Consider the following 20430-nt stretch of genomic DNA (forward strand, 5'->3'; position numbering starts at 1 on the left):
CTATAAAACTTAGGGTGTTTTTTTTAGGAGTCAGTTGGTTAGAGAATTTCCCAGAAGTCGAGGTCTTTAAAGAGCAACTTAACACCGTTTTTATCTTGAATCTGCCCTCATGACTCTTTCAAAATGCACTGTTGGTTCCATGCTCTCAATCTCATTAAAAAATTACAGCTCCAAACAAGAGTTTTCTAAACAACTAGAGGAGGTCAGTTGGTAGAGAACAGATCCCCACCAGGTAACAGATGCTGAAGCACCTACTGCAATGCCACCACGACTGTCACATGCAACCAGCGGAGATTTGCAAAGTTCCTCCAACATTAACATTAAGTCCACATATGTCATCCTGAGCTGAAACACGATGGGGAGAGGACAGAGGACATAAAATTACATTTATTTGTGTGTCATTTTGCAGTGATTAGTGTCTGAATTCTTGAGTCCAGGTTGACGCTTGTGCCTGGTGTGAAGAAATTCCCTCAAGAATTTCTTGAGATATCGTATTCACAAGAATGGGTTGACCTGAAAACATAATGGAGCCATTAACAAAGGCTTTGCAATGTTTTTCTGAAATTCTGAATCACAGAAGTCTTTCAGCAAACAGTCATGAATTTACACACAAAAAAAGGTTGATTGGTCTAGTGGTATTTGAGATTAGCTCTGGACAAACTGCAGGTCCGTTGATCACACACACACACACACGCATGCACACACGGGAGCGATCACATGACTGACGATGTGTAATACCTGTTTTCTCACCATCAGTGGAAGAATTAAAATGTATTTGTATGTATGTTGTATGTAATGTATTTCATCAGACACAAAACACTTGGCAGGTGATTGGATGAACCATCGGTCTATCATGTCTAACGCAGGCTAACTTCAACCAGTCAGATCAAACTCTTGCTGGAGAAAAGTGAAAAAATCTTTTCCATGTAGAAAAGCCTTCAGTGTCGTTCTTTGTTCTTCTCTCAATGAAGAAATACTGTCTAGTTTTGATAGAACTGATGCTATCACAGTATCTACGCTAACCTCTTCAAGAGCCGACATTGTTTGTTCATGGGCACTTCTCGCTGTCGTCACACCTAAAGCCACAGCTGACAGTAGTCCCTCCTAGGATGCTGATTGGCTGCACCACTTTTAGCGCAGACACAAACAGATAACCTGAAGCCTGGCAGGATGGATTCACACATGATGTTGTGATCTTGCGAATCCAGCTGCCTCGCAAGGTAAAAATTCTGTACCCTAAAAGAAAATCCTTTTAAAAACGTTCCATCAAAGCCAACCCCAGTTTTTCACAATTTGTGTAGTTGCTGGATGGTGGGAATTATTAAGAATCGTGACACATTTCCACTCCGTCACTTGATTAGGTTGGTATTGAGGCTTTTTGTTTGCATAGATATGAATACAGGTGTACTTTGGGTGCAACATGTTTGAAAACCACTGGTCTAGAGAACAGCATCATCTTGACTCAACAGCTGCAGTATTAAGTCACTAGAGTACCCCTTTAAATTAAAAAACCTTGCCTGAAAACTTAAAAATAAAGTTTTTAAAAATAAAAGTCTGGCCAGACATTTTTAATGCCAACTTTCCATTCTCAAAAGTTTTCTACGGACCAGAGGTCTTCGCTGGTCCTGCTGTTTCCTAGAAACAACCTGACCCAGGACCAAGTAACGACCTGGGCCAGGTCCAAAATTATATTCAGTTTAATCAGGTCGTGGAGGTCCTGTTATACTGCCGCAGGTTTTCACTGTGAGAATGAGAGTGTGAACTTAGTGTTGTTTTCGACTGCAGCTGCTTGTTAAGTGATGGAGCATCACGCTGCTGTCTGCTGGTGTTCTTTCTCTGTCCAAGTCCACTACATTTTGGATCTGGTTTAATTGTCCTCATTGGGTTTGACTGGCCTCAGGTCTTTTGTGGATCAGGTTCAGGCTGGATTTCAGTATCTGTTTAAAATTATGCCCAAACTTTAGAGTATTGAGGCTCAATAATCAGGGCTGCTGCTGGTCATTTGGGTGCCCTAAGCATAATTGCTTTGTGATGCCAAATTTATGCAACTCCAATACTGTTTATTGACCCCAGTTTGCAGATATATTCTAATAAAATAAATAAGAATAACTCATTTATATTGCATGAAAAAAATCTGCTTTGTGTTTCCCCAAAGGTTGTGGGATTAGCAGAAAGTGTGCATGTCTGTAAAGGGGAACGGTACTCACAGAACCCATTTTCAGTCATATATTTTGAGGAGACAGGTCAGTGGACCCCTGTTAATGTAGCCATATAAGTTTTGCACTTGCCCAAATTAAGCCTAACTTAAGCTCCCTTCCTGACAGGCTAGCACCTGAAAATCTGCTGCAGCCCTGCTGAACTTTTAATCACAAGTCTGATCAATACACGAGACTAAGACCCTGCATATATGTTTCTAGAACAAATCCATGTGAACGTGGTCATACAGCAACGCAGAGCAAATTTATAATCCGTCCACATACATGTAAGAATTCATAAACTTCTGTATCTTATCTTTTTTAACTCTTGTCCACCAACGATGATGTATTCTGTCAACTATGATTCCCTGCCACTGTGTTAAAGTGAGAAGTCACCAAATACAGTGTTAAACCTTTTAAAGTAAGACGCATCATTTTAAAGCCATGGCTTTATTTTATTAGTCCTGTTTGTTTTTTTTTTTTAAGGCAAAAGTTTAATGACAAATATATTTTGGTCATTTCAAATTTAGTTGCAAAACTTTCTCCTTCTTGAGAATTGAGACAAAACCATATTTATGGGGGGTTTTAAGTTTTTGCTCTTCAATTAAGCTGTAAAATATACTTTAAAAGGTCAATCTCTTGGCTGTTAAACCTTGAAATGACTGAACCTCTGAGTGTTTTTTTAGCTGCAGCTGAGGACTTTGATGAACTCCATTAGACACACACAATCATTTCTAACATTAGGTGTATCATTAATTCTTCTCATTCATGTTAACTCATTTCATAAATCCTTATAAACATATATTTAATTAATATAACAGAAAAAATCTTCTCTATGATGATGTCACACACAGGGGCGTGTCCTGACTGTTTTGACTGGTGGGCACTGATTTGTTTTTATTTATTTACTTTTAGTTAAATTGGGGAAAATGTACTAATTTCAAACACATTATTCAATTATTAAAGAGAACTGAGAGTTTCATTACCTCCATCAGTATAGATGTCAACTCTGAAAGCTGGAAAATCTGCAGGAATTTATGTCTAACAGACTTGATTAAATGTTAAATTTCACAGTGTAGTCACATTTTATTTTTTGAAGTTGCTCAGAGTTTTCTTAATGTTAATGAAAATACACATTTTTAAATTATAATTCTACTTATCCAGGGTGAACCCCGCCTCTCGCCCAGTGTCAGCTCGGATGGGCTCCAGCAGCCTGCGACCCTTACAGAATAAGCGGTTACAGAAAATGAATGATTGAATGAAATTATAATTCTTATTAAGCTTTGATTTAGAAGTGCAACAGAGCTGACTTGTTATGGTAGAGATACATCTGATTGCAATATTGTTTCATGAATTTGTCTAAAAGTAGAAAGTGCTTGAGCAGCATTCTCACCTGTTTTAAACCAGGAAGTGAGACAGGGGTCCTTAGGATGTAGCCAACCCTTTTTATGCCTGATTAAATCAGGTTTTTGTAAAAATCTGATGGGGTTGGTGGAACAAAAGGGCCGATAAAGATGATTATACTACCAGATTTTTACACCTATGTTATCAGCAGGTAGTGTTAGTTTTAGATTTTGAAGGATTTTAACACATTGTTTTTAAATGATCTGAAGTTGTGAATTCTTGTCTGGGACTCAGGTGTTTTCTGGCACAGAGCAACTCAATTTTAAAACTGAGCTCACTGCAGCCTGTGAGAGACAGAAATGTCAGCCGAGGACGAGGGCGTCCCAGGAGAGTTTTACTGTCAATAATCAATTTATAAATGACTCGAACAATTTTTTCATCATTCGTCAGTCGATGCATCGATATACATCGTTTTCAGCTTCTTGTCTGTCACCTTTTTCATCCGTTTTCTTTCTTTGGAAATCTCATTAGCTGCAGTATGCAGTAAACAGCCATGTAAATGCATGAGATTTATAATAACATAGGATTAGTTCAGTCTCACTGCACAGTGCAACAATCCAAACAGGACTCTGGATACTCTGAAACTATAAAATATGTCTCCCATGCAGGCGGTGAGAAGCTGATCAAGGCTGTGAGTGCATGAAATATGTCCAACATTAAGTGACACATGGGACAAATAACAGCTTGCCCAATACTAATTAAGTGCTGAAATACTCTCAATTTTTCTGGCAAATGTGTTTTTCTCCCAAATGATTGGGACACCTTTTCAAAGCTTCAACTTTGCCGATAGAAAATGCACCAAAACCTCATTTTATCACATTATTTGTGATATTTCAGCTCTCCGTTAAAAAATCTCTGTCAAATGAAAGTTCTTTCTTCCTCCTCTCGTCTCCCTCTTCATCTGCTTTCCATTCTGCCTCTTCTCCTCTTTTTTCTTTGCTTTCTGTTTATCTTTTCTCTCTCTCCGTCTCCTTTCTTCTGCCCCTTTAAACGCTCTGTTGTCCCTTTCTACTCCTCCCTCTTTATGTTTATCTGCTTCCTTTTCTCCCTCGTCTTCTTCTTTCTTTCTTTCACTGTCTTCTCTCTCTTTCTGTCTGCCAGGCCGTGGCCTAGTTAAAACGTCTTCTGCTTTGTGCCTCTTCTCTTTCATCAGCTGGAAGTTTTTAGACTCCCCCCTCTTTCTCTCCCCCTTTATCTCTCTTTTGCTTGTTCACCACCGTCTCTCACTCTCTTTTTATATACACTCTTCCCCATTCTTTTACCTGCTTTCTCCTTATGTCCTCCTTTTATTTTTTACCCCTCTTCTCCCTCTCTTTCCATATTTATTCATACGTCTTTCCCCCTCTCTCCTTTCTGTCTCCATCTGTTTCTACCTCGCTCTCTCAGTCCCATTGTGTGGATGATAGCTGTCAGGAGATCTCATCACCGAGTCTCTCTTATTACATGATTACAGGGTAATTATCCTGTGAAGTTGTCTTTGCCCGAATCTATGAAAGACGCTTAATGTCTTTTTAATGGGGTTTGGAGTTTGGAGACTTTTTTTTGCCTTTTGTAGTTACTGCGGACTCTTCATTTTATTGCATTTACATGTGATTGGCCTGGAACAGCGTGCCCTGATTAAGTGCCACTCGGAGTCGTCGTAATTTTTGGGCGCGGCGTCCCGCTCCGAGTCTTGTCAGTCAGGCTCGTTTTATTTTTAACTTGTGTCCTTGGCGTTGTCATCGTCTGATTAAGATGGACCCGATGAAGCTCCTGTGATGTTTAGGACGAGTGATGAAAGCCAGAAACCTGGCTCGGACTTTAGATGACAGGAAGCAAAATGTCACGTTGCTTATCAAACTGAAACATCCCGTCTTTGATGTGAAGTTGCATAACAACCCAGTCGGATCTCATTCTCAACTATTGACACAGCATATAAATATTGTTGACTGACAGCTCTTCAAAAGTGAAGCCAAAATATCTGGATGCCCCCTGGTGGCTGGCTGCAGTATAGGTCATAATAAATCCAGATGCAGATGGGACATGGGACAACACAACAAATAAAAGTTTCCCAAAGATGGTCTCTGTCATTAGAGGCAGTTCTTATCACACTGCTGTTTGTCCAACGATGCATAACAACTAATTTTGGGTACAAAGTTATGGTACAAATAAAGACCAGTATTACTTTGATGCACAGATTTTTACCTCGGCACTAACGAAGCACAGCAGTGAATGCAGTGCTCTGTTTATATAAAGTAAAAGTCCAATTAAAATATTTTGTCCCTAAAATCAATGAATAATCGTGATAAATAATCGTGATATCAACATTGATCAAAATACTGTAACGCATGTGAACTTACTTAACATACTGTTTTTAGTCCAAACATTTTCTTTTTTTTAAACCTAACCAATAGTTTTGGTGCCTTATTTTGAAAGTGTAGTTGCCTGTTTTTCTCTAACTTGACTGCAGAGCCGTGCACGTGCAAAACAGACTTCAGATTAATTGTCTTGTCTGATCAGCAGTCAAAACCCAAAGATATTCACTTTACAATTTAACAATTGATATAAAACAGATGATTTATTCATTGATTGATTCATCAAATCACCAACAGCGAATCATCGCAGTATTTAAGATTGAGCGTGTTGTTTCTTGATGTATTGCTAATGTGATTTTATTAGGTTCTAAATCGTGTGTAAAATGTCCTGCCAAAGTAAATATTTTTGTCACCGCACAAACAAATTGGATTTACTGTTGTCAAAAGTGTTTTTCTGTAAACAACAAAACCACCTCTTTGTATCCACTGCTAAAATAATCCACTATCTGTCAAGTTTTAATCTTCTAATGTTTGAATCAAAATCTGATGTCTGTTGTGTGGGTTTATGTTATGTTTATGTTGCTACTGTCAACTAAATCTGATCAAACTGCAGCCCCGTCCTGATGGCGCGGATTAACTGAGTTTTTGAGTGCTAAACTTTAGTGGCTTTGTTGCTTTTTTTAGTCATAAATATTTAATGTTTTAGAGAGACAGTTAAGATTTGAAGTTTTCAGGGGCTTTAAGTTTATTGCTTCACGTCTTTGAAGGAATATTTGATCCAAATAGTACAACACAGAAGTGCAGAAATGACCCCAGTACGAATAAATCTCTGTTGATGCTGCTGTTTTTATCCTTGATCTCAAATCTCTTAAATAAATAAGATGTTTCAACCAAAAGTGTAGTTTATAAAAGTGCAATTTATCTATTTTATCCCTTTCTGTCATTTCCCATCATGCATTTTTCCCATTCTTTGTCTTATTCTGGGTGAATGCAGCACGTCACATCACACACAAACAATATCAACATGACTTCTCTCTATGTTTTTTCCAAACATGTATTTTTCTCTGCTTTTAGTCTTCCCCCAAGTGACTGGAGAGCAGCTCACTGAACACAAACAATATTAACATGTAATTTTCTTTCTCTCTGTTTGTCTCTACACAGCTTGAACGCCGCTGCTGTCTGTGATGCCCTCCCATGACGCCCCGGTCGGGAGCTGACACTGCCAGTGAGCGGGAGACGCCACTGCACAACCGGTCCTGGGCCAGCGCCGTCAGCCGGTTCTCGCCCTCCCTCTTGCACGCTGGAGACTCCATCTCCGCCCGCCTTGCAGTATACACAACCATCAGCTCCGACCCACCCCAGTAAGGTCCCCTCAGAAACCGACACGCTGACGTCCTCGGCCAGCACCAGCAGCAGCAGCAGCCAAATACCACAGAATCTTCAGCGCAATCAGCAACACCAGCACCACCATTATCACCACCAGCAGCAGCAGCCATCATGTCCAGTCGTAGAAAGTCCTCCACCCCCTGCATGGTCCGGGTCGTCAGCGACCTGCCTGAAGAGCAAGATGACCCAGAGGAAGTAATGCACATGGAAGTATTGACGGACAACGATGCTACAGAAAAAGAGTCAGAATCATCTGAATCTGCAGAAAAGAGTGAAGACCCCCAGCAGGAGAATCCAGAGAAACCAGACCAGCAGACATTTCCAAAACCAGTGGAAAACCAGAATCCTGAGCCATTAGAACAAGAGGATAAGTCGGGTGAAAAAGACAAACCCCCTGTCATTGAAGACGTAGAAGCCAGTGAGGAGAAGGACAATGACGGGGTTGAATCTGACCCGGCGTCCCAGAAAAAGCAGCCCAGAGGCTATGAGTGCAAATACTGCCCATTTTCAACGCAGAACCTGAATGACTTCAAAGAGCATGTGGACTCCAGCCACCCGAACGTCATTCTCAATCCGTTGTACCTCTGTGCTGTCTGCAACTTCAACACCAAGAAGTTTGACTCTCTCACAGAGCACAACGAGAGCCAGCACCCGGGCGAGACGAACTTCAAGTTCAAGAGGATAAAAATGAACAATCAGACGATCTTAGAGCAGACAATCGAAGGCAAGGACAATTCAGTTGAATGCGAAGTGACAAATGAGCAGGGTGAAAGCAACGGCAGTTTTATGTTTCCGCCTTGCATATCGACCACAGTGAAAAGCCCGGACAATATCCAGTCACTCTATCAAGGGAGTGAGCTGAAAAGCCAGCTGGACAGTCTGATCCAGAAGGATCAAATTACAGCCGTGAACATCAACGGAACAGTCATCATCCCTGAACCCAGCATCCTCCAAGGGCTCTCCCATGTCACCCCAATGCTCCAGCGCCCACCTAACTTTAACTCTGTACCAAAAATAGCTGTTCCCTTGAACACCACCAAATACAACCCTTCCTTAGATGACAACTTGACGTTGATCACTTCCTTTAACAAGTTTCCTTACCCGACACACGCGGAGCTGTCTTGGCTGACCGCTGCCTCCAAGCACCCGGAGGAACAGATCAAAGTCTGGTTCACCACCCAGCGGCTGAAGCAAGGCATAACCTGGTCCCCAGAGGAGGTGGAGGAAGCCAGAAAAAAGATGTTCAATGGCTCCATCCCTCCTGCCCATCACACCTTCACCGTCCTGCCTACAAGCCCCACCTCTCAGCCGTCTGCCAAATCCTCCCAGCAGCCTCTTGTCCACACCACAGTTAGGCATCCAAGTCATGTACGGACAACTGCATCCAGCGGGTTAAGCATAGTCACCACTGCAAGCTCTCCTGCTGGAGTTTCCATTGGCTCCAGCCTTAAACGACCACACCTGACAACGGTGTTCGGCCCTGAGTCTAAGCGGCCAATCATGGCAGTGGCCCCCCATTCTGGTGATCCTAAAGACAAGGTCCTCATGGCTCCTCCTCCACCCCCTCCTCCCCACAAAGAACGTCTCCCAATGGCTCCGCCTCCTGTTCCCATGGAGATGAAGAGACCTGTAGCACTTCCTCTGGTCAATCCAGACATGAAGAGGTCATCCGCTACTGTGCCTTTAATGCCCCCATCATCATCGTCATTATCACCATCTTCACTGTCCAAAGGGAAGATTCCCCCAACGTTAGGAAACACCAAGACAAAGCCGTTGGTATCGCTGCCCTCCATAGTCTTTCCAGAGTCTTTAACAAGGCCAATGATAGCTCCTCCGCCTATCTTTGCCCCGCCTTTTAAAAACTCACTACTTATCCCCCTCAATCCAGCTGTCCCTTCCAAAGAGAAGCACCCAAACACCCATGCTATGCCAGCTGCTGATATGAAGCTGCCAAACTCCCCTCCACTTATTACCCCACCGATCAGGAGGCCAACAATCATCCAGTCCATCCGTGCTCCAGCCAAAGCACCGTCACAGATCCCAGGGTTCCCCTTGGATAGCAAGACGCTAAAAGAGCAGCAAGTCGAGGAGCTGAAAGCCAACTGCCCCAGAGGAGACAAGGCACTCACTCCTCTGGCAGAGGCCAATGGGACATCTCGCATGGACGGCAAATGGCCCCACGATCAAACCTCCCTTGTTCACAACAACGGAGTCATGCATTTGGAAGGTGGTGAGCCGCCGGCAGCGTCAAAACTGGACTTTCAGCAGAAGTCCTCGGTGCTCACCCAGTTTCCCTTGCTGGAGAGGATGAAAGGAAAAACAGCTGAACAGCTGAAGATCTTGGAGGAGAACTTCTTGAGGAACAGCTTCCCCACACAAAGCGATGTGGACAATCTGGCAGGCACCACCCGCCTGTCTCACCAGGAAATCGACAGCTGGTTTGTGGAGCGCCGTGCACTACGTGACAACCTGGAACAAGCCCTCCTCAACTCCATGGGCACTAAGAGGATGGGCGCAGGTGGCATCGCTGCCATCACCAAGAAACGACTACATCAGCAGCAACAGCAACACCAAACTCTACAGCTGAATGGGATTCACAAGCCAAGCGCCGGCGTGGGCCACCTGAAAAGCCCTCTTCCACCCTCACACACCCTGCCCATCGTTGCTCCCGGCACTATCGCCCCCTCCATCCCCAACCCGAACTCCAGCTCAGTGCCTCCAGACAGCCGATCCCTGGCGCTCCTCAAGGACGATTTTGCTCAAACGCGGTGGCCTTCCCCTGAGGAGATCAGCCAACTGGAGGGTCGGACAGGACTGGCTCGCGCCGACCTCGCCCGCTGGTTCACCGACAGCCGGCTGCAGAGCGGCAACATGGAGCTGACAGAACTTTATCACAACAATGGAGTGAACGGAGGGCAGGGGCCGCCTGTGTGCTCTCCTGAAAACGCTCCCCCCAGCATCATGCGGCACTGTCAGGAAGGAGCCCTAACAAACAACAACAGCAGTAAGGTGTTGGAGGTTGAGTTGGGCTGGCTGATGGAGCAGCGCGTCAACAGTCTCAGCAGTCAACAGCACGATGAGCTCCAAGACCGGTTTGCTGGCAGGTACCGTACTCTATAGACTAAAAGCTTTCTGTAGTTTTTTTTTCTTTATACAAGTCTTTATAAATATCTAACTGTTCGAAGCGGCCTTTCAGTAGCATTGATGAAGACATGCAAAGATTCACAGCAGTGATGTCATCAATCTTTAGCTATTTTACTCTTTCACTCGTAAGTTTATGTTTATGTAACAACATAAACTAAGACAGGAAGAAGTAAGTACATATCTTTCATTTGCCTCTATCGTGATACAGTAAGTATCTTGTTGCCAGATTTTGGCCAATCCACAGCCTTAGTAATTACTATGACCACTAGAGGTCGCCACCTAATGATAACATAACATAAATATTGGTCATAACAAGCTGCTTCAACACACGACCTATACATCTGTGATTATGGTGAAGATGGCCTGAATACTATATGCATATAGATGCCTATCATTTTTAGCTGCTCTGTCAGTCGGCGGGTCAGTTGGTTGGTTGACAAAATTTTCCCACCCTGTGGCGGCCATTCTTTTTGTCCTGGGAGGCTGAAGGTTGGCATGGAGGTCTGTGTGTCTGTAGGTGTGTGTTTCTGTTCATGTCAGTTGGTTAAAAGGGGGTGTGGTAATGGCAGTGGCTCATAACTTCCAAATGGTTTCACAGGTTTGTGCAAGATTTTGTAAAAAGGTTGGTCAGCTGTTCAAGCCAAGTGGCAAAAGGGGGCGTGGCATTGGGAGTGGCCTGTAACAAGAAGGCACATAACTTTGAACCGTTAGCCACAGACTCTTGTGAGAGGCATCACTGCAATCAGCTGAGTTCCTTTGTCATGACTGGCAGCAGAGAGTTCCTATTCCCATAGTGTGGATGAGCCCCGCCCTGTCTACTTTAGCCACGCCCATTTCAGAGACTTCCTTTTTCCATTGATTTGATTTCTTATTTTCTTTAGACACGTTTTGTGCCACGTCTTGTGTGTCTGTGAGAATGTATGTGGATGCATGTGCATAAGTACGTAGCAGGTAGTCGCAGCTATTGTGAAATTTTAGATTTATTATTTTATTGTGTTAGATTATGATGTATTAAAGATTATGTTAGATTACAGTTAAAATAATAAAGGCCTCTTTTTTTAGCTAATACAGTTAAAGCCATTAGGTCCTCTGCAGAACTGGTGAATAAATATTTGAACTTAAAATAAACTGTGAATCCAGTTAAATATATTAAATTAATTTCTTCAATTCTACCAAAATTAAAATAAGATTACATTTTAGATATACAAGGGGAAACAAACAAAACAAAAAGGTTTGCAGGGATTGCTGTTGATGTCCAGTTGGTTAGAAACATTTCAGGTTTGGTACCAAACCAGTTGGTTAGGTTCAGGAAAAGACTTCCTTAAAACCATCAGCCCTCTTTGTGTGACTTTTGTCCCTCTTAGTTTGAAAGTTGTGTTTTCACAGAAAAAATGATTAGTTTGTGTCCATGTACACAAATCTATAGATTTAATTGTTTCCCAAATTGTTTCTCAAAATGCTGTGATGCCTGGCTGGAAAACAACCTCCTCATCATCAGACCCTCGGTTTAAAAAAAAAAAAGGTTCCTTGTTTCAGTATTTTGTACCCTTAGTGTTCCCTGAGCTGCAGCGATAGCGGTTTCAGTATCATTTTCTACCCAATGACACCTTTTGTGGTGACCCGTGCATCCAAAATAAATTTTGGTTTTCCCTTGAGGAAGCTTGTGCTGTTGTTTTGTTGTTGCCACATTAACATTGTTTTCAGAACATTAACCTACAAATCTACGGGACTTTATTTAGTCTGCGCTTCCTATCCAGGAGCTTGGGACATCTTTGGCCAAATAATAGAGTCATTAGGTGCGAAACCAATATCTCCACAATAATTTAGGCAAGAGTTTTATTCTTCCCACGAGTGAGCTCTTGGTTCAGGCTCAGCCTTTGAATAGCACCGCAGTCTGAACCTGCACAAACGGCACATTGAAATCCTTCTCATGTTGGTTTTATAAACTCTGTGCGCAGCAAAGTGCAGTCAGTGATGAACAGCGTAAAAACAACAGGAAATGCATTCTTCAAAACCAATTCTGCTGCTTGTTTCCTGTAAACAGAAGAAAAGACCGTCAGCAGGTTCAGATTAGGAGGGTTGACGGTTAAAAATCATCTTTTTAATTTTGTGAAGTAAAATTTGATTATCTTTTGCATAAATTGCAGCCCTGACATTAAATTTGTCCCAGTTTTCATCGCAGTGTTCTCGATTGTTACAAATGATTTACAATCTCAGAGTTCACATTACATGAAGAGAACGTCCTTCAAAATGAAATTATTTGGATTATTACTTTCTCCTCATTATAATTATAAAATGTCCCACTTATGACCCACTTCTGTTAAATCTGATTGTGAGCAATCACCTAGAAAAATGATTGACAGCTTGAAAAACAAATATCTAAAAAAAAACAGATTTCATGAATTATTTGGTTGTCTACTGATTTTTAATCGTGTTCCTTTATCTGCCAGAGTTCAATCAGTTTAAGGACAAAAATAGCAGGAGGAAGACTGTAAATGTTGAGAATACAGTAGAAATACTTTCCATTTTGACTTTACTCTCAAAGTTATTCTCAAACTCTTTTAGACTTTTTTTTCTCAAAATGTGTACTGCGAGGGCAACGCCGTTTGTTAAAAACATACAAACTTCACTGCAGAGCATCATGAAGGTCTTCAGCAGATCTGAGCCTGTTTCCTTTTACCTATATTCAGCTGAATTCAGGACAAAGACAAGATATTTAACGTTCAAACTGATCAACCTTTTTGTTTTTCGTGAATATTCACTCATTCCGATGTTGATACCTGAAACATGTTTCAAAAAAGTTGCGACAGGAGCGACAAAAGAAAAGAAAGAGAAGAATCAGTCGTTCACAAGCACAGATGAGGTGAGGTTCACCAGTTTGTGAGACTCCAAACAGTCCAACAGTTTAAGAACAACGTTTCTCAACACAAAACTGCAGGAATTTACTGTGACCTTTGACCCCTCAGGCAGCACAGCATTAAAAACCCACATCATTGTATAAAGGACACTACATGGACTCAGGAACACTTTGGAAAACCGTTGTCAGTAAACACAGTTTGTCTCTGCATCTACAAACACAAGTTCAGACTCTACCATGCAAAGAGAAAGACATATATCAACAACATCCAGAAACACTGCAGACTTCTCTGGACCCGAGCTCATCTGAGATGGACTGACTCAGGTCCTAGACTGACCTGCCTCAGTCCAGACCTGTCTCCCATTGAAAACGTGTGGTGCATTATGAAGCACAAAATACTACAACAGAGACCAAACAAGACTGTTGAGCAGCTGAAGTCGTATATCAACCAAGAAAGAGAAATAATTTCACTTTAAAACTTCAACAGTTAGTGTCTCAGTTCACAAACACTGACTGAGTGTTGATCAAAGTAAAGATGATGGATCACAGAGGGAAACATGATCCTGTTACAACTTTTTTTTGGAACATGTTGCAGCATCAAAGTCAGAAAGAGTATATTTACAAAAAAAACAATAAAGTTAATCAGTTTGAATATTAAATATCTTGTTTTTGTAATGTGATCAGTTGAATATAGGTTGAAAAGCTTTTTGCAAATCACTGCATTCTGTTTTTATCAGCGTTTTGTACAACATCTCAACTCTATACATTTAAATTCACATAATTACAGCTGTCATCTAAATGTAAGGAGATAGATAATGTAAGGAACAGTTGGACAAATAATTAACAAACATAAACAAACATAAAACATCTGTTAGATGAAATAGTTTGACCCTATATTTGGTACTGAGGTAATCCAAATGTAACAGAGTATTATCAAGTTACCTGGATACTCCCAACACTGACAGGGAGGGTCACAGTTTGAAGCACAGAGGCACTGAGCAAAACAGATTTAAATGAACTGAGAAATAATTCTAAAAATAAAGAATGTAAGGAAATCGTATTCAATAACTTCTGAATAAATCTTCAAAAAATCTTAATCTTTAATAATTAGCTTCAGTTCTTCCACTTCAGCTGAACTCTGACACAAATTAAAATGAAATACTATGAGAATTGTAAAAGGACCAAATTAAAAAACCTTAAAAAGAAGCATTTTTAAAAAAAAAAAAAAAGGTGTAAGAACATCATCAACAAACCAGTTCACTAATTGAAGCTGTGCTGCAGAGTTTTCATGGACACTGTTCTATTTACATTCAGTGTTTTTTGTTAAAACATACTGTCAGCATCCTTGAGCTCCAGAAAACGTGTTGAATGCATCACTTTCTTATAAAATATTGATAAAATAATTCTTTATACGTTCATCCTGGTGCAAATTGAGCAGGATCCAAAGAAATATATACTCATAAACAAACACAAAACAAATTATAGTGAAAACCTTTAAAACACCTGTAAATGTAGTCTGGATCAGCATGCAACGATTCAGTGTTTGATTATTGATCAGTAAACATCAGCGCACCTGTTCTGAACACTGCAGTTTACCGCCTGTTTGCCATCTGTCTGACTGTTCCTCACAGACTGAGGCAGCAGAACGCGGCGGAGCTGAAGAACGGGGGACAGAACGGGGGAGTCGTGGGAGGAGCGCGGGAGGTGTTCGGGAGCTGGCTGCAGGACGGACACTCGAGGAGAGGACGGGAGCTGCTCCTGGACCGGGAGAGGAAGATGGCGGAGGACGCGTCTGGGAGGCTGACTGGATAAAACGGTGAGAGGAGACGTTTCTGTCTGTAGCGGTGCATTGTCTGCTCATCAACAGTCGTCCTTGAGCTACTTCCCTCTACTTCTGAGCTTCTGGATGTTTTGTCTTTCATTTTCTGTGGCATTTTTCTGTTTTGTGCCGAGACCGTCGATCAGGAGGATGCTGGTAAAATTGTGCGCGAGTCCCTGAAGGCCCTGAATTCACTGAGCGCAGACGAGTCTCTGGAAAGTTGCATTCATGTGAAAAATAAAATATTTGGGATGTTAAAAGGGCAGTGTCTTTTTAATTAGTCCTGCAGCTGAATTACATTCACTATCAATACAAGTGTTAATTATTTCTTAGTTAAATGATTAATCGCTTATTCCATAAAATGTCAGAAATGACAAATGGCCTCCTTTCAGGCAATTAAAGTGAAGCATGAATTAGTTTTTCTACTGGAGCATCTCTGATTTGAGCAAAATGTCTGCAGCATCGCGCACTTTAAAATCACTTCCCTGGTTCAAAAAAAAAATCTTCATGGTTTAAAAATTCAGATTACAGCAAGTGACAATCGGGGGGGCCGCGGGGTGGGGGGGGGGGCACCTGGGATTTAGGGCCCCATGAAAAATTGTCACACTTGGCCCCACCAACCCTCCACACCTGCTGAATTCAATCAATTATAATTCTTTCCATTCTCAGAACCTTTACCTTCTTCAGAAGAATAGAAGAATAACAACGAAACAGAGCTGGAGAGGTCAGAGGTCACAGAGGTGTGGCCCATGTAGCTTACTGAGGTATTTTCCATGAGGAAAAAATATGATTTTTAAAAATTATTATTATTATGATTTTAGCTACATGCAGATCAGATTTTGACGGCCTCAGAGCTCAGAGCCGGAACAGACGCTCCATAAGAAAAGAGATAAAGGCTGCCTTTTACAGTCGAAATGTAATTTTATTTGTAAAATTCTTGAATTGAAAACATTAATAAATACCTTAAATATACATGAAACCTCTTCAGTTAAAATAAAATTACTTCATCACTTTTATCCAAAACAGAGTAAAAGCTGTTTTTGTTTCATGCAGAGGTCATTATGTGGAAAAATAATTACAGTCTTTGAATTCTTACCATTTTATCTTATCATTTAATAATTTTTATTTTTCCTTAATCTTTCCTTTCTTTCTGATGCTCCAGCTGCACTCCTCACTACACTGTTAATAAAATACTCTATTACTGATGATAGGTTCATAATATTATAGGTAAATAATTAAATATTGAAAAAGAGACATCTTACAAACATGTTTCAAAAACTGCAGACTCCTGACACACTGCACCTCGTTACTTGTATTTCATTTTATTTTAACTTTATTTTTATCCTTTATGTTGCTTATTTCTGTTCTTTTCTTTAGTTTTTATCACTCAGATTTAATTGAATATATGTGAATCTCAAAACAATATAGCAGGACTTTAAAACAAAAGGAAGAAAAAGCAAAAGGCTTGATTCTGAATATTTAAAACCCGACCTGCTCCTCCTGTTCTGCCTGATGTGTTTTTATGTTCTTTATATTTACGGCTGATCAGAATGATTTGCAGGTTTGAAGCTTCTACTGTCGCCATGGCAATTAATCTGCAAATTCAGCAGACGTTATGACGGCTGCGTCGAAAAATAGGCAAAATGCTGGTAATGATCGAGAAGTGGAGCTCCTCTACGGCGATTAATTAGTCTCAGAACCCAGAGTCAGCTGTGACGGGTGCAAGCTCGACCCCCCCCCCCCCCCCCCCTCCCCCCTCTCCCCCCTATCCCCCCTCACCCTGTCCTCGTCTCTCATTAGACTCATAATTACAATAATATCAAAGTATGAACAAAGTAGAGAAAATAAAAAGTAAATAATCTCAGGAAGTTTGAGGAAAGAATAAATTTTTCTGCCTCTGTTCTGTTTGTTTGTTTGTCGTCTTCTCTTGAACGTGAAATCTTGAGCTCTTTTACAGAATTTCTTGAAACGTGGCACAAATGTTCACTTGGACTCGAGGATGAACTGATTAGATTTTTGGGGGTCAGAGTTCAAACCTCAGGTCCTGACTCACACATCCACTTGGACTGAAGGTTGAAATGGTTCAGTTTTGGTGGTTTTAGGTCAAAGTTCCGGGTCTCTGTGGTCCCACGTCCGTCCTGTTCTTGTTAATACGACACCTCAGGAATGTTTGCAGGGAATGTCTTCAGATTTGGTACAAATGTCCACTTGGACAAAAGGATAAACTGATGTCACTGTGTCCCCACATCCGTCTCATTCCTGTGAACCTGTTATCTCAGGAACACCTCGAGGAAATTTCCTGTTTTGATTACCCCAAAACCTGTTTTAGACCATAACTCAAGAATTCATACTTACATCTAAAAACTCAACGTTAACTCTGCAAAAACACTTGACGCTCTCTATTAGTCTTTTGTCCTCCTCTGTAAAAACAGTCTAAGTGAGGACAGCATGTTTCTCACTGGAAATTATTCACTTGACTCACACGTCAATATAATAATGAAAATACTCTTAAAAACTTTGATTAAATTCCTTCAAAGTCCTCACTACATGTATCATACAGGCATAAATGTAAACTGGTTGGTGGAGGCTTACATCTCCAGGGCAGTAATTCTTGTTACAGTATAAATTTTATCCCTTTAAAACCTGCAGACTGTTCCGTCTAACTGAATTTGTGGCTGCAGGTTTGTAGAACCAGTGAAGTGATTTAACTGGTCCCCAGTGCCTCCCCTCCTCCACCCACCCCCCGGTCTGTTAGTGTTGAAGCCAACACCTCGATCCCAGGCAACAAACAAAACTAGTCCTGCCAGTCACCGTCTGTGTGTGTAGCTGTGTGAGTTTTGGCTACAACAGCTCAGCAACAAACACCAACTTCAGGAAAATTTAGGGAAAAAAAGAAACATTATTGGAGGCCTAAAATAGCAGCAGCCCCCCTGGTGTGGTAAAGTTTGATAGATAAAAGGCTCCGCCTGGGGCAAAGTGTGACGACAGAGTCTGCTGCTTCTTCTTCTTCCCTCTGCTGTCTGTTCTGACAGAAGATTGAAAGTTTTAATGTTTCGACGAGGCGGCTTCGGCTTATCAAAATAGAATCTGTTCAAATGATTTCCTCAAGACAAACAGCCGTAAACAAGGCGGGGACTCAACTTCTGACATCGTAACGTTTGAAAGATTGTCACACCTTTTGGATGTCTTCAAAAATCGACACTTGACAGCTAAAATCAATAATCAATATGCAGCATTCAGAATAACCAACAATAACTTTAGATTCTGTAAATAAAAATCTTCCTGTCAGTGATGTCTGATAGTGTTTTTGTTGCTTTCTTTCTGCTTGAATCTGACACCTGGACACTTTCAGTTAAAGTCAGTTACATTCAAAAATACTTTTAAGACAAAATGTTGTTGGTTTCCAAACATGTAGACAGAAAATCAGCTCATTCACACTGAAAAACAGTAAAAATATCTCCAGTCAGCAGTGTCTTACTGTAATACTCTGCAAGAGCATGTGATGATTGTATGTAGTGTGATTTATATGATATGATTTCCTCTCATTTGTATTTTTATCCTGTAACATAAACCAGTAAACAAAGAACATGTTGAACTCACTTATATCCAAACAAACAAAACAAAAAAAATCTCTTTCATTCACATCCAGTTAGTTTTATCCTTCTAACACAGAAATTCTGCTCACACAGGAAAACAATAAAGTAAAAATGACTGAATTTAATGGTGAAAATCAAAGCAGCAGAGGCTGAGGCATCACATTGTTTCCTCTCTGGGATTCTTCTGTTGCAAACTGATTTATTCACTTCATCAGTCATCAAAAACATGAACGTGTCCAATGAAGCGCGTTCACAACACTGGACTGAACCCTACTGCACCGCAGGTCAGACGAACTGGTGATGAAACTGTGTTTTCATACACAAGTCAGTACACGAGTCAGTCTGAATGCAGTGTACCTGTGCGTGGCGTCTACCTCGCTCGCCTGCTGCGGTTCGCACACCTGTGGAGACACGCACCGACAGCGCCGCTGCTGCGGGGGGCGGGGCCTTTCTGTGCAGACTTTGCATGTTCTCCTCGTGTCTGCGTGGGTTTTCTCCAGGGACTCAAACTTCCTCCCACGGTCCAAACATATGCAGTTTAATTGGTGACTCTAAACCGCCTGTAGGTGTGAATGTGAGCGTGAACGGTCGTCCGTCTCTACGTGTCACTCCTCCCCGCCTCCTGTCCAATGTCAGGCGGGATGGCAGCAGCCCGCTGCGACCCTTCGAGGATAAGCGGCTACGGACGATGAATGAATAAAATGACGTACTGTAATATAATAAAAATCCAAATATTCTGACTTCCTTTACAAACAAAAGAACAACAGAGTGTTTCTGTGCTGGTGTTGGAGGTTTTCTTCAGTCTGCTGCAGCTGCTCTCATAAACTCCTCCACTCTCCACCTCTCTGCTCCAACCCACACAATACACTGAAAAACACTCATCAGTGGGGTGTATTTGCATACAGACAATTCTTTACACAAATTAGAGAATTTAACTTTTAATGTCAAACGCGTTGAAGCCTGAATCAAACTGTCCTGACTCTCAGACATTTGCAGCGGTCAGGTGAGGCACGTCGCGGCGGATTTAGCGGGCAGAGGGAGAGAGAGCGCGGCGAGTTGTTTTTCGGTCGATCTGATTCAGTTTGTGAGCAGGATGATAAATTAACATGAGCTGCTATCTAAACTCTGGCAGTTTGTGACTGTGGCCACGCACTCGTCTGCTCTGCCAGACGCTCAGTTCAGGTGCCAGTTATCATCGCAGGCTGAGTTCTGCTCTCCAAATCAGTTTGGCTCCCAGATTACTGACTGTGGCAGGTGAATGCTGGAATCCACCAAACACTGCGGATGGAAGAAGAACTGCTCCAGTTAGACGAGTCACACTCCAACTCTCTGAAAATTCAATATGCGGTGGCAACTAAAACTAGGAAACGTGGCTAAAAGAGAGATTTTTCTCTTCAGGATGAAGCCTTTAAAAATACCATTAGACTGACAAACGTGTCGCAGTTTTCTGAACCAAACACACTTCATATACTGAGTTATTTTTCACCCATATTTTATGTTCTTTTCATCACATTTCTCTGCCTCTTTCGTAGCCTGATTTCAGATCTAATATTAACATGTATACAGGTCTGAATGCTCTTTGAGACCTGATCGATCGGACCACATTCAGACGTGGGTGTGACGCGTTCTTTCGGCAGTTTGAACGCAAATGTTCTGGGCCACACTGAAGAACAGACATCCTGTATGTTATCATTCGTTTCACTGTAATGCAAAACACGTGTTTCGGCTCTCTGAC

At 41.6% G+C, this 20430-nt stretch overlaps 1 protein-coding gene across 2 annotated transcripts in view; it reads left to right on the forward strand.

Moving 5' to 3' along the window:
- LOC146313557 (zinc fingers and homeoboxes protein 2-like) overlaps positions 1 to 15362 on the forward strand; it is a 150345-nt gene extending 134983 nt beyond the window's left edge. For both annotated transcript variants that reach the window (XM_084739736.1, XM_084739737.1), the window contains exons 4-5: positions 7055 to 10383; positions 14912 to 15362. In XM_084739736.1, the coding sequence (XP_084595862.1) occupies positions 7391 to 10383; positions 14912 to 15092 (3174 nt within the window). In that variant the 5' untranslated portion in view covers positions 7055 to 7390 and the 3' untranslated portion in view covers positions 15093 to 15362. The remainder of the gene's footprint in view (positions 1 to 7054; positions 10384 to 14911) is intronic.
- Positions 15363 to 20430: the final 5068 nt, after the last annotated feature.

Source organism: Lutjanus erythropterus, chromosome 16 (genome assembly GCF_056507025.1).
Source record: "Lutjanus erythropterus isolate fLutEry1 chromosome 16, fLutEry1.hap2, whole genome shotgun sequence".
Classification (NCBI taxonomy): Eukaryota; Metazoa; Chordata; class Actinopteri; order Lutjaniformes; family Lutjanidae; genus Lutjanus; species Lutjanus erythropterus.